The following is a 14,683-nucleotide window of genomic DNA, read 5'->3' on the forward strand; positions in this document are numbered from 1 at the left end:
TGGTAGGATTTTGATTATTTGGGATATGAAGGGAAAATACAAGTTGTGGAGGAATTCCTGGACTAGCCTATGCAGAACATGGCCATGCTTGGGCCTTTAAGAAACAATGCAGGGCCATTGGCAAGGCAAGAGAACAGTCCTGCTCTTCTGCCCTGAAGTGTGAACAGAGACTGGGGATTCGGAAGGTTGCCAGGGTAACTGGGCATGATGTCACAGGAAGAGTCTGGAGCCTTTGGCACAATGGCTGAAAAAAAGGCCAGAATGATCTTGGACGGGCTGGCTGGCTGAAGGCAAGTAGAGAGAAATGCCCTGGAATCAGCTGCTGTACTGCTGTGGGGAACAAGCCCCTTTTGAAATGGCCATGCTGTAAGATCTGGAGTGGATCTAGACACAGGAAAAACCCCCACTATAAATAAGTCAAAAATTAGATCATTATAACAAAAGGGGAAAAATCTCTATGGAAAACTGTGTTTTAAAATTTCCTGTTCTCTGGCGCCATCTGGTGTTACATATTTATAGCGCATTCAAATCGCTGTTTCTTTACTAATGTAGCTGAGTTCCTGGACTCCACGCAGATTAAAAGTATATATATGTGAATAAACCATATATCTTAAGGCTATGACAGCCTCTGCTGTGTCTTGCATCTCAAACAAGCACAGACCCTGGAACCTCCTTGGAATTTTGCCATGGCTTGGCAGAGATTGGGAGTGGCGCCCAACTTTTGCAACAGTATTAATAAAAGTCTGTGAGTTCCCATGACTGTGTATCAATGCATCACACGCTTGCACAAGCGTTCTTGTGCAGCTGAGACACTGTACCTCCGTATCCACACAATAGCATCTCCACACACGGGAAAAGTCTGAATGCATGCTTGTGTACTCACACAAAAATATATGCATGGGCAAGGGTAATGTGTGTTACTAAGAGTGTCAGTTGTCAAGCTTCTTACCCTAATGTTGGTTTTTCTGCCAGTGAATCCCCACATGTGTTACAAAGGGTTCCAGTGCATGTTATTGGGTGCACACACCCTATTCAGACAAGAGAACTGGCCAGGCCAGTTGAGCCTAGCTGAAGTCTAGCATAATCAGTGAGCAGGAGATGATTGGAAGTGGGAAACAAGCTTATTTGCAGTTTTCTCAGTAGGAAGCCCCCTTAGAAATGCTGTAATTCCTAGGAAGACAGTTTGAAATCCATTGCACTGTGGTGGGGAACCTAATTAACACACACACACCCCGATGTTGGTGGACTCCAGCTCCCATCAGCCCCACCCAGGATGGCCAGAAATCTTGGGAACTGGTGCCCTAACAGCAACTGGACCACAGGTTACCCACCACTGGACTAGAAGAACACACATGATTCAATATGTGGTACACATGTTTATTCTCTCACACATTTGCTCACAAGTAGTGGCTCACAGGTATTCATGGACCATGTGGCTGCCATCATGATGTTTGCCTCCAGAGTCAGAGGCAATTGCATTCATGTCTTGCTTCTGGACTTCCCGTGTGAATCTTGTTGGCCTCTGTGACAACCAAATGTTGACCTAGATGGGTCCTTTGTTCTGATCCAATAACGTCTTCTTTAGTTGTTGTTCTCTTTCTCAATGCCTGTGTATGCATACATGTTCAAATTCAGACTGTCTTGTAAGTCATATACAGTGACACACAATTGCATGACCTGTTCATAACTGTGTATGTGACAGAAAACCCATGTTAACTCCTTCCTCTTCTCTCTTTCCCCCTCTGTCTGACAGTTCAAAAGAATGCTGAACCGTGAACTAACCCACCTCTCTGAAATGAGCCGCTCTGGAAACCAGGTCTCTGAATATATTTCCAACACCTTCTTAGGTGAGTGTAAAGGTGCCTTTTGACTGTTGAGGACCTGAAAGAAAAAGAAAGCAATAATAATAATATATTAATGCCTAGTATAATTTTCTTTTGCAGCACAGGATAAGCAAGTAATAATAATAACTAGCATCAACTTTCCTCATTGCTCATACATCACCATTACACAATTTGGCTCTCAGGATTATTAGAGTTCTTTAAACTGTTTAAAAAGTGTGTGCATGGCATGGGGGGGATTGTTCTGAGATATAAACATATATTGTCTGGCCTGTATGGGAAAATAATTAATTTAAATCTAAAATCCCATGGCAAACATTAAAGTTGTACATTTCTTTAAGGTTTCTGATAAAGGAGGAATTGAATCTGAAATGGAAAGTTCGGAGCTTTGCCATAAAGTCTGTAGGATTTTTAATCTCTCCAGGCCATTGTCATAGGCTCTGATTAAAATGTATTTAGGTCTGTCTGCATAGCTTAGCTGTAATCTAAAAATGGCTCTCATATTACCTGTTGGAGTCTAACAATGAACTAACCCAAAATTTGTCAGGCATCTCTTCAGGGATATCTCTTAATATTAAGTTATTTTCCTTAGAGTTGAGCTCAAATGCAGAGGTGAAGTTTTATGAATGCAGTGGACCCTCCGGATATGAACTTAGTTTGTTCCGGGGGTCCATCTGTACCCCGAAAAGTCCGCATCTAGAGGCGCCGCTTCTGCACACACAAACAGCGTGATAGAGCACTTCTGCACATGCACAAAGTGTGAGGAGTGCTTCTGCACATGCGCGTGTGACGAAACCCAGAAGTATACACTTCCGGGTTTGCCACATTAGCAACCCAAAAGTTACATTACCCGAAGGTAACGTAACCCAAGGGTCCACTGTCTGTTCACATACATAACCCCCCAAGCACCCCCTTTTTGATGATCAGTGAGGCATTGAATGGGTGGGGAGGGGGATGAAGATACTTCTAGTTCCCTTTTCACATAGTTCCCCAAGACTCCAGTGAGAATGTGGCTGGAATTGCATATTCAAGCACAGACACAGTTGAAAGTAATGTAAAGGGGCCAGAGGACATCCACGTTCAAATTTGCCTCCAAGAGACTTACTACTATGTTGTCCAGAGTTACAGTTCAACAGCTCAGAGCCAGTGTGGCGTAGTGGTTGGAGTGTTAAGAGCGTCAGACTAGGACCTGGGAGAGCAGGGTTCGAATCCCCGCACAGGCATGAAGCCCGCCGGGTGACCTTGGGCCAGTCACCATCACTTAGCCTAACCTACCTCACAGGATAGTTGTGAGAATGAAATGGGGAGGAGGAGAACCATGTTCATCACCTTGAGTGTGAAACTTTGGCGCACCTCTTTTTCCCCTCCCTATTCAATATCACTTCCATCCCATTTGTGTTTGTTTCTTTTGCATTATCTTGTTTAAACGTTTTGCTTCAGTGTTGTTGTTTTTTGTTTGTTTCACGGTTAGGTGTGGCTGAGCTTTCCTAGTAAGCTTAGCATTCTGTAGGCAGTGCATAACCCCACCTTACGCCAAGGTTACATGTCCATTTCCAGTTTCAGATTATTTGTCTGAACTGAAGTTCAACTGTTGGACAACTCTGGGTGCAAGAGCTGGAACCAGCACCCTTGAGGGCTGTGCCTCCTCTTTGACAATGGGCTCTACCACCTCCTGTCACAGGATCCAGATTCCTGCGTTTGAGGGCTGGGCCATGCCATGTGAGGCTGGACAAGCTAATGCTGCGCTCTTTCCACTTGCAGATTAACAGTGGAAGTTTAGATATTTCCACTCAGAAGTAAGGCCCTTTGGGTTCAGTGGGACTTAACTCACTGGCAAGTGAGTGTAGGATTGGAGCCTAAACCATTTACTCTGATTAAAACACCTTGAAACCCATGAATAAGGAGCATAGGATTGGACTGTGAGGCACTTCAGGCACACATACGATGATATGCGAACACTTCCCCTCCAGACACTGTCATGGACACAAATCCATGCTGCGCACCTCACATTCTGTGGTGTGTACAGTGGTACCTCGCAAGACGAAAAACGCGCAAGACGAAAGAGTTTTCCGTTTTTTGAGTCGTTCCGCAAGACGAATTTCCCTATGGGCTTGCTTCGCAAGACGAAACGTCTTGCGAGTTCTTGCGAGTTTGTTTCCTTTTTCTTAAAGCCGCTAAGCCGTTAATAGCCGCTAAGCCACTAAGCTGTTAATAGCCGCTAAGCCGCTAATAGCCGTGCTTCGCAAGACGAAAAAACCGCAAGACGAAGAGACTCGCGGAACGGATTAATTTCGTCTTGCAAGGCACCACTGTACACTGTTGACATAAGAAAAACAGTGTCTAGACAACGCATTCAAGTATATGTGGTCATTCGGGCACTTGCTGAGTTGGAGATTCCTCCCTGTATCTCCCTGCGACAGACCCACACGCTCCCCTCAGCCAGAAAAAGGCAGCTGGTAGCTGAGGACATTCAAGGCAAACTCCCGGGTGCCTCCATTAACTGAGTTCCCAAGAAGCCAGGCATCCATTGACGTCAGCAGATGCAAATACCCAGCCTTAAGCAAATGTTGATGCAAACGGCCCCTTCAATGGGAGCCTTGTGAGGGAGCCGGAACTCAGGCTGAGGGCTGAGGCCAAGGGCAAGTTGTGCTGGGGCCAGAATTCACACTCGCTCTTCCTCCGCATAAGCAACTGCGGCATGTCCTGCCCAGGTCAGGTGGTGGGGCAGTAAAGGCTGCTGAGGTGCAAAAGGTGAGTGAGATCAAAGAAAGAGAGATCAAATCTAGGCTATTGGTTTTAGCTGGTTGGCCCAGAGCCCAGACTATTTTTGCTGGCATAGAGCTGCTGCGAGGAGAATGACAGAATCATAGATTGGAAGGGACCCCAAGGGTCATCTAGCTCAACCCCGTACAGTGCAGGAATCTCAGCTAAAGCATTTGTGACAGATAGCCATCCAGCTCTGCTTAAAAACCTTCAAGGAAGCAGTGCCCACCACCACTCGAGGGAGTTCGTTCCACTGCTGAACAGCTCTTACCGTCAGAAAGTTCTTCCTGATGTTTAGTTGGAATCTCATTTCTTGCAACTTGCAGCCATTGGTTCGAGTCCTGCCCTACAGAGCAGGAGAAAACCTGGGTGGTTTCCGATATTGGCAGAGGAAGTTGCGTCTAGCAGGACAGAATAGAACTGCGTCTGGGAACCGCTGGGATATTTGGATCCCATGCTTGGCTGTGTGGAAATAGGCGTGGGATTATGTTGTAGGAAATAGCCAGGACTTCTGAGTTCTTCCTAGCTCAGAGTTGGGAGAGGGATCTACTACAGTGGTACCTCTGGATGCAAACGAGATCCATTTCGGAGCCCCCTTCGCATCCTGAAGCGAACGTAACCCGCGTCTGTGTGTGTGCGGGTTGCGATTTGCCGTGTCTGTCATGTGCGAGCAGCGAAACCCGGAAGTAACGCACTTCGTTACTTCCGGGTCGCCATGGAGCGTAACCTGAAAATGCTCAACCTGAAGCATATTTAACCTGAGGTATGACTGTAGTTGGGGTGAGGAAAAGAGAGGAACCTCTTCTGTTCCTGAGCTGATTGTACCATTCAAGCAAAATAGGCCGGCAAGTCAAGGATCACTCACCATACTGGAGGCAGCCCGTGGAGTCTATTATGTCCAGCTCACAAGCAAATCCCAGGATGCTCTTGGTCACCCAGGAAGCTGTCCTGTTGTGGAAGATGGGGTTGAATCTGTCCTCTTGCCCTGTCTGCATAAAAGGTGGCTCCATTAGCAAATTGGCTATGGGAGGTTCTGGGCCACTATCTCTCTTTCCACGAGAGATGTCCTCACACTCTGCCAGTCTTGGTAGAAAGCCACTTCTGATTTTGTGCTCAACTGAGCTTGAGGGGGTCTGGGAGCTCTGCATCTTTTGGAAGCGTTTGGGATGAAGAAGGGCCCTGGAGGGCAGCGGAGGTGGCTCGACAAAGGGTTCTGCTTTGCCCTCGCGAGAAAGCCCCACTGCCTGCTGGTTGGCTGGGTGCTCTGAGGGGTCACAATCCTGCTTCTTAGCAACCGACTCTAGAATGCAGCGATGGCTTGTGCACTGCTTGCCCCAGGGCCTCTAGCCCCCCTCCCCACTCGACCATGAGGCCCCCCTGCCGCTGCTTCTCCCGCAGGTATAATTGGGGCATAGCTCTGCCCTGCCATGATGTGACCCGCTCTCACTTCCCCCTCACCCTGCGCCCTCCCCACTTCCTGCCCCCGCTGGGCTCACCCACGGCTCGCCACCTACCCCTGGGCAGGCTGTCCCCACCACCTCCTCTCTTCTCCCAGTGGGTGCCCCCCACCCGTGACTTCTTGCCCCTGGAGACGGTCCTTGAAGAAGGTGGGGGAACGAGGCCCTGCACTCCTGAGGGTGAGTCTCTCCACAAAACTGCCCCACAGCCTTCTTAGAGGCCTACAGCCCCCGAATCACTACATCCTTGCCCCCATCCCTTGAAGCTCCAGTGTGCACATTTCCTGAAAAGATCAGTGGAGCCCTCTAGTCCTGGCTGAATGCAATTGCATGATACCTCGTCCACAGGTAATAGATTTAAAGGAATGGATGGAATTGGGGGGTTGGGGGCGGGTTGGATGGGGAGTTACTGCCTTGCGGCCTAGGACCCAAGTACCTACAGGACCGCCTCTCCGGGCATGCCCTGCGGAGGACCTTAAGGTCCACAAATGATAACATTTTTGGAGGTCCCAGGTCGCAAGGTGGTTAGATTGGTCTCAACTAGGGCCAGGGCCTTTTCAGTACTGGCCCCGACTTGATGGAACGCTCTGTCGCAAGAGACTAGGGTCCTGCGGGACTTGACATCTTTCCGCAGGGCCTGCAAGACAGAGCTGTTCCTCCTGGCCTTTGGTTTGGACTCAGTCTGGCCCTTATGTTTCCCTCCCCATATGGTCTTGATCTATGGGCTACTTCTAAAATGAGGCTGCGTTTTAAATTGCATTTTAACCTGTATTTTAAATTGCCCCCCCCCATTATGTTTTTACTGGGGAGGGCGGGGTATAAATAAAAAATGTTATTATTATTTTTAAAAATAGGCTAGATTTGCTACAGAGAGAGAAAGAGAGAGAGATGGTTAGGGAGCAGTTGGAGAATTGAATCAATGTGTGGTGACACATTTTTGTATGGGTGGGGCTAGAGTGGAGAGTTGTGTTGCTTATCTTTCACTAATTTAGTCATCAGCATTACCTGTTTATTGCATTCTTCGCTTCCTCATGTGGAGCCCAGGGGGGTTATCAGATTCCACAAGGTACAGCATTAAAAACAAAGTTAAAACCATAATCTACAACACAGTATAGTAATCAATGCCATATAGCAACTAGTGATGCAGCTGTATCAGTAGGGTCACTCCCATGATGGACAGAAACCCTGCATAAATAAATAGCTGTTGCCTGAATTAAAATAGTGTGGTGGACCACCAGATCCATACAGGGAGAGACTCCCATAGGCAGGGTGCCACCACTGAGAAAGCCCTGCTCTGTCATGGCCTACGGATCTTACAACACTGGTTGGCTGGTAAGGCGGAAGGCGTTCCTTCAAGCACTTGAGTTCTAACCTATTCAGGGTTTTATGCATTTATACCAACAACTTGAATTGCACTAGGTAGCACACCGGCAGAAAATTAAAGCGCTCTCAGGATCAGTATAATATGATCCCACCTTGCAGCAGCGTTCTGAACCAGGTGCAGTTTCCAAACCATCTTTGACTGAAGCTTTTCATGGGGCACCGTGCAATAATCAAACCATGAAATAATCGGAGCACGGTTCAGGAACTGCCGTTGCTGGCAAACCAGCCAAAGCTAGGCACAAGCAGTCCTCACTGCAGAGGCTACATGGCCCTCCAATGGCATTGCCCCCCACACACCTTGGGGCCGCTATAATTGGTGAACAGGATTTGCTTGAACCACAATGTTCTCCTTAAGTTCAGTATTTTACTATTCATAATGCCAGCAGCACTCTCATAAAAATAATTTCTATGCTGCTTCTGACATTGGTACTATCCAATAGGTACCTTCAGCAATCAGACCAAAGCATGCACACTTTTATTGCAGCACCACTGGTTACACTTCTCGGGAGTTGCTTATGCTTTTCCTGAGCACAACTCAAAGCCCTGAAAAAACCTGCTAAATCGGTATGACCACAGTGGGGCAGGACTAACTGTGTGCACCACAATGGCTTCAAGGTACAAGAAAGGAAATTCCAATTAAAACTCAGGAAGATCTTTCTGGCAGTAAGAGCTGTTCAGCAGTGGAAGGATCTCCCTTGGAAGGTGATGGACTCTCCTTCCATGGAGGTTTTTAAGTATCTGTCATGGACACTTCAGTTGAGAATCCTGCACTGCATGCAGTTGGACTAGAATAGATGATTGCCAGGGTCCCTTCCAACTCTACAATTCTATGATTCTGTAACTGAAGGCTCTACAATACCACCTCCCAAGTCCCTTGAGAAATCATTGCCCATGTACAGTCTTGAACCCAGCATCCGTAGACCATCCATCCTTTCTTGAACTATCCTGGCTTCTGTTCAGGGCACTGAAGAATGGGACTACTGGCCTTTTTGCCTCCAGGAGCTCAGGCTGGAATATGTGAGCTAGCGATGAATCTCTGCCTGATGTAGGCACTGTTTTGTTTTGGAGAGATGGAGCAGAACTGCATCCACGTCATGTAACTCCTTGGTGCACGTTTGCCCAGAGAGATTCTTGCGCAGGTCAGACAGTGGCACCTTCAGTCTTTCGCCCTTGTCCTCTTTCTCTCTCAGATGCAGTCTTTTTTCATCCTCAGACAAGCAGAACGATGTGGAGATTCCATCCCCAACACAGAAAGAGCGGGAGAAGAAGAAGAAGCAGCAACCCATGTGCCAGATCAGCGGAGTCAAGAAACTCATGCACAGTTCCAGCCTGACCAATTCCAGTATTCCCCGCTTTGGGGTCAAAACTGACCAGGAAGAGCCGCTCAGTAAGGTGAGATTCGCGGCGGCAGGAGGCTGGCACCCATATTATGGGCATTGGCTGGTGTGGAAAGTCAAAGGGTATATCTAGCTTTGAAGGGGATTCTGGGTCACAGATCACAGACTCTGGCAGGACTTTCTTTGAATCCAGTTTTGCTCTGTTCTGGTTCCAGAACCAACAGTACTAGGGCTGCCATATTTCAAACGGTGAAAATCCAGAGCTTCGTTTTTGGCAAAGTTGTTGAGCGTTTTTTGGGAAATTAGCAAAGAAGAAGTTATTGAACTGTTTTTAAGGGAAATCGCCAAAAACAACACTGCCAACATGGGTTGCCATATGTCCACATTTCCCCGGACATTTTTGGTGATTTCCACCCGGGCGCTGCTTCCGGCTGCAGTATGCCAGATATGTCCGGGAAATTCCAGGCATATGGCAACAGTACTTTCTTGCCTTTTGTAGTATAGAGAAGACATGGGAGCTCTCTCCATTGACCCAGAATAAAACTGATTGTTTTGTCTTTGAGCCAATATTTCTCCATCACCTGCATGCCTACTGTACGTAGTTAATTTGTTAATGGACGTAACATTCCAACCATTCCCCTTGATAATCTACTGCCCAGTTTCTGAGTGCTCCATTCCCTCCCCCCCAAAAAACAGCCAGTTTAGTGGCAACTAGACGATAGATGGTCACGGCAGAACAGGTGCAGGAAGTGAGAGGTTGCAATATGCCTGGACAAGAGTGTATGCCTGTATTCTTCCTTGCCTCTTCAGCACTGTCCTGCATCTTACTCCCAGGCTCAATGGGCTAGAGCAGAGGTCAGCAACCTAAGGCCCATGGGCCACAAGCAGCCCACAGGGGTTGTTTAACCGGCCCCCAAACCGCCCCCAAACCGAGCTGCCCGCTAGGCGAGTCCCCGCGCTGCGCTAAACCAGCACAGCGCAGGGACTTGCTTCCGTGGCACTGGAAACCACGTCCGTGAAGACGCTGGAAATCGATTCTGTGCAGATGGTGGAAAACATGGGGCACGTGCATTCCGGCCCACAGAGGGATCTCCGCTGGAGTGAACCAGCCCAGGTGAGGTAAACCTTTCCGATCCCTGGGCTAGAGGCAAAAAGGACGGGGGTCATCAGAGCATGCAGATCTGCATGTGCAGCACTTTCTATTGAGGCCTCGTGTTTCCTCATACTTTGGGCTTGACTTGTGGCACACTTGACCAGAGAGGTTTACCACCACTGAGTTTGCACATTCCTAGCCAGTTGGTGTCTGTTGGGACTTGCTTTCTATTTCATCAGCCCAAGATGACACAGCTCTTTACCTTTATAAATGATGTAAAGGACCTGCTTGGAAGTAACATTCTTGGCTTAATCAGCCATAATTCATAAAGCCAGTTACAAGCATTTCACTCGCCGCTTCCCGTTCATGTGCTGGTTTCCTTCTTTCAATCTCGGTCTCTTCAGCCGCAGTTGCCTGCTACGTCCAAAACTGGGAGGTGTTGTCTGTTTTTGATCTAATGAGTAACAGTGGTTTAAAATGACCTGGGTTGACCTGCTGAAGCTGCAGCCCGAGGAAAGGGCACAAGGCGGAAGCAGGCAGCCTCAGCGCTTGGAAGCCGGGAATGTCATGTCCATACTCAGTCAATACCTCTTGCCAGGAATTCACAATCTTAGGACAGTTACACCAAATATGTCCTTAACTTCCACTAGGATGGCCACCTCATGGTGTGGCAGTGTCCACCCAGTGCTTAGGCACGTCTCATGGACTAATTCAAGTTTATTATTTTGTCTTGGCTGGAGGCCATAACAGTATAGTCAGAAGCAGTAAGTACAAATATATGTGTAGTCATAAACCTTCAAAGGGATATGCAGTGTGGTTGGACTCCCAGCTGCTGCAGAAGCCAGCATAGCCAAAGATCAGGGATGATAGGAGTTGCAGTCTTGCAAAATATGGAGAGCACCACAGAAAACACTCTTTATGCACTCAAAAAATTAAAACAGGGTTGTGCAAATTACAATCTACCCCATGGTATCAGAATACTCTTAGTGCTATCTCAATACTGCAAAGGCAACAGAAGCCACTGTTTCTGAAATTACCGTGCCTATATTTCAGGGGCACCATCAGGGGGCGGTGAGGTCTGCCAATATTTTCAAGGAGGGGGCTGCCCCCCAAATTCCACAGTGATCCTCAAAAGGACACACCAGGGCAAAGTGTCTTCACCCTGGTGTGTCACTTTCATGAACGTAAGGTGACTGGCTGGGGGGGCGGGCTGGCAGACAAGTCGCCCTGGCCAGGTGTCACACACACACACACACACACACACACACATCATTCTTGGGGGCAACTCAGCGCATCTGCTATATTTGCAAATAAGTGTTCACTTTTTGGAAGGGTGGTGTTAAACCAGTAGCCACACCCTATGAGTAACCAAGACAAAAAGTTGGATTTGGCATCTTTAAAAGTCAAGCTCCAGAGTGTGCAGCTCTACAACACCCTTAACACAAATACAGTGCTGTTGGCCGAAGGAAGTGGTCCAATTATGTCCTTTTATAGCAGCAGGGAATATTTGCTGAAATGTAAAAAGAGGAAATGTTTCTCTTGGTGCAGGTGCTTCTCAGACTCTGGTCCGTTAGCTTCATCCAAGTGGTCTGCAGCATGTCTGCACTAAATATTCATCTTGATTTAAAATTATATTTTTATTACTTCTATTATTTTATATTGTATTTTATTGTATTACAATATGAATTTTATGGGATTCAGATTTTCATGCGATAAAGCACAATGTAAGAAATAAAAGAAGTGATTAAAATGGAACTTAAAATCATTCGGCATCTAGCTCAAGTGCATTGCAATTACTGCAACAGGCAGAAAAAGGATCAATGGGTCAGCTAAGGCCCTCAGCAAGTGGTCCACACAGCAGGGAGGGATTTGCAAACCACTGCCTTAGCAGAAAATTCCTGTTTAAGTGGTTTGCATAATTTAATCACAGCATACGTAATCATGGAGTACTAAGGAGCTGTCTTCAAATTGACAGAATGAGAAGAAAGGATCATGGTGGACCTATGAATTTTTTGTTCCATTTTTAAATTCTCGTGAGCTACGCAGCTTTAGAAGAAGCTCAGCTGCTCACAGGTTTGATTTCTAAGCCAGCTGCATGCGGTAATTTAAAAAAAAAACACCTTATTGGCAAAACCTTTCTGCTTCTGTGTCTCTAAATTTTAGTGTTACTTGTGACTGTACTCAAAACAGATGAGCTAAACCAGGCTTCCCACCCTAGTGAGCTCCAGATGTTTTGGCGCCCCAGCCATCCTGGCCGGTGGTCTGGGATGAAGGGGTGTTGCAGTTGAGCAATGCCTTGAGGGCACCAAGTTGGGCAGGACTGATGTAAACACTGCCTGGCTTCCAGGCTCCTAAATGGCCTCTTAGATTGAAGCCATGTTGGGTGTTCTGGAGCAGCTGCGAGGGTAGTGTTCCTAGTCTCCTTGGTGACATGGTTTTCAGTCTTGCCTTTGGTGATGTCCCCGGTGTGGAATGGCGGCTCAGGCTCCAGCTGGACTGCCAGGGAGAACACACCGTGGGGTTTGCTCTCTTCACTTGTTCCACATCTCTGCTCTGGTGACCTCCTTCCCTCTTGAAACCCATTGTGGCAAAAGTGTACCAACTTTCCTCCCACTACGCTCTTACAGGAACTGGAACACCTAAACAAGTGGGGCCTTAACATCTTCCGGGTCGCCGAGTACACCAACAATCGGTCGCTCAGCTGCATCATGTATACAATATTCCAGGTACGTGTGCTCGCACTGCCGTGTCCTCGTCCCGTGTCCTCATCCCCTCCTACTGGCTTGGGCTGCAATATTGCCGCAATATACAAAGACTTGTTTATGAAGCTGAAGCTTGAGATGTGCCTTTCTAGGTCAGTTTTGGATTCATTATTCTGTATCCCTTCAATACATATGGAGTTGTATACAAGAAGCAAGTCAAAAAAACAAGGAGGATTCCACAAAAAGTGAAGGGGGGAGCACTTTTTGCAGGGAGTGTGTCAATTTTGGGAGAGTTCTTTGGTTTAATGATTTCATCTCCCTGAGCACTTTTAGTGTAAGAGGTGCCCTTTTTGCAGCTTGTTTGAGACTTGGCTGTTTTCTGAGTCAAATTGTTTTGTCTCCTGGTGGATGACACTTCCAAGTCCTCTCCCTGTCCTCACAGGGGACATTTAAGGAGAGATCTGGCTGAGTTGCAGGTTGGGGCTCCTGGTGGCGCCATCAAGCATTAGTAAATATATTTACTATAAACTTCTATGGACTTGAGCCTACCTGGGTCCGTTGCATTGACAGAGTGGCTCCATCCCACAAATGCTTTTGCAACAATAAATAAGATCGCTAGCCTACAATCCTACATCTGGCCAGCAGCAGTGGGGCTTGATCCACAGCCCAACCACTTGCTCTGGCCAGGGCAGAAGTGGGCAGCTAGCACAGCAAAGAGGCCAGGATTGGAGCCCATTGCCACAACTTGATGGTAGCAGTGCCAACTTGTGATCCAGTGGGTCCTAGGCTAGCCCCTGCCGCCCCCTGTGGAACTGGATCGAATAGACTGCCTAAGATGAGAAAAGGCAGATCTATTTCTGATTAATGTTCCCATGAGATTGTCAGTCAGAGGGAGGCCCCCTTTTCTCCTTTTGCTTTCTTTCTGTAGAGTACTTAATATTCTTTAATCTATGTTGAATGGTGATATCTGGGAGGGGGCTCTGGCAGACGGAAGAGAGATCTCTGGCTCGGTGCGTGGGCAGAAGCCTTTCGCTCCTCCTCTCTTGGTGTATTGTAATGGCTGCTCAAGGTTCCACAAGTTTCTGTCCCTCGCTTTTATCTTTTCCACTACGGGAAAGAGAAAGATAACGGCACTCATTTGAGCAACCTTTTTTAGGTGGGGGCTGATGCCTGACTTTCCCAGCAAACGCTTCACTCCTCTTATTCCACCCCACCCAGGAAAGAGACTTGCTGAAAACTTTCAAGATCCCCGTGGACACATTAGTCACCTACATCATGACGCTGGAAGACCACTATCACGCCGACGTGGCTTATCACAACAGCCTCCATGCTGCTGACGTCACGCAGTCCACTCACGTTCTTCTGTCTACACCTGCCTTGGATGTAAGGGTTTGTCTTCCATAACCGGTGAATTGTGTGAGTGTGTTTGTGCGGCGGTTGGGCAGTCCACCTGCCTGCCTATTTGGGGGTGGGGGAGATTGCTCACTGGGTGCCTGTAGCCGAGGATTGTGTCATAAGCACAGGGACTGTAGTGCTTCACTTGGACTTGGCAGACCTGGCCTTTGAGGAATCTGTGCTTAGGCCCAAATACCCTTTAAACAAGTCACTATTTCCCAGCCTAATGTTTCACAGGGCTACGAGGATTCAAAACATCTAGATTCCAGTGTATTAAGTGGTGAATCCACTGGCTGATTGTCTCCTGCCAGCCTCAGGGTGGATGTCTGTGGCCTGGAGAGGCTCTGGCTGCCATTGGCTGAACTGCTCTGATTTTAGATACTGGCAGAAGATCCTAGGAGAGGATGGATAAAAATGAAGTAGGGGCTTAAGTCTGGGGGTGTGGGAGAAGCAAGCTGCAGCAGAATGAGAGGGAGAGGGGAAGGCAAGAGCCAGGAATCGGAAAGGAAAACTAGGGCAGAAAGGAAGCTGAGAGGAAACTTGCACGTGGCCAGGAGCTGCAGATGGAAGGAGGGCAGCAGACATTCACATATCGATTTGGAGCAGACAAGACAGATTATTGGCCACAGAGCTCCAATAAGTATTGCAAGACTTATTAGCAAATGCAAAAGATTACAGTATGTTTGCAAACCTGCTGCCTGCCTAATTCTTG

At 47.7% G+C, this 14,683-nt stretch overlaps 1 protein-coding gene and 1 long non-coding RNA gene across 7 annotated transcripts in view; one reads left to right on the forward strand and one right to left on the reverse strand.

The window, feature by feature from the left end:
* The window catches only part of PDE4A (phosphodiesterase 4A), a 339,410-nt gene that overhangs the window by 313,143 nt on the left and 11,584 nt on the right, over nucleotides 1–14,683 (forward strand). For all 6 annotated transcript variants that reach the window (XM_082205418.1, XM_082205417.1, XM_082205419.1 and 3 more), the window contains 4 exons: nucleotides 1,754–1,847; nucleotides 8,658–8,836; nucleotides 12,502–12,600; nucleotides 13,795–13,959. In XM_082205418.1, the coding sequence (XP_082061544.1) occupies nucleotides 1,754–1,847; nucleotides 8,658–8,836; nucleotides 12,502–12,600; nucleotides 13,795–13,959 (537 nt within the window). The remainder of the gene's footprint in view (nucleotides 1–1,753; nucleotides 1,848–8,657; nucleotides 8,837–12,501; nucleotides 12,601–13,794; nucleotides 13,960–14,683) is intronic.
* Nucleotides 1,364–5,874, reverse strand: LOC309522336. Its single transcript, XR_014215039.1, has 3 exons — nucleotides 5,470–5,874; nucleotides 1,787–1,881; nucleotides 1,364–1,687 (listed from the first exon to the last, which is right to left on the reverse strand). It is a non-coding gene; the product is annotated as an uncharacterized lncRNA (long non-coding RNA).

The sequence above is a fragment of the Podarcis vaucheri genome, assembly GCF_965113315.1.
Source record: "Podarcis vaucheri genome assembly, chromosome: 17".
Taxonomy (NCBI): domain Eukaryota; kingdom Metazoa; phylum Chordata; class Lepidosauria; order Squamata; family Lacertidae; genus Podarcis; species Podarcis vaucheri.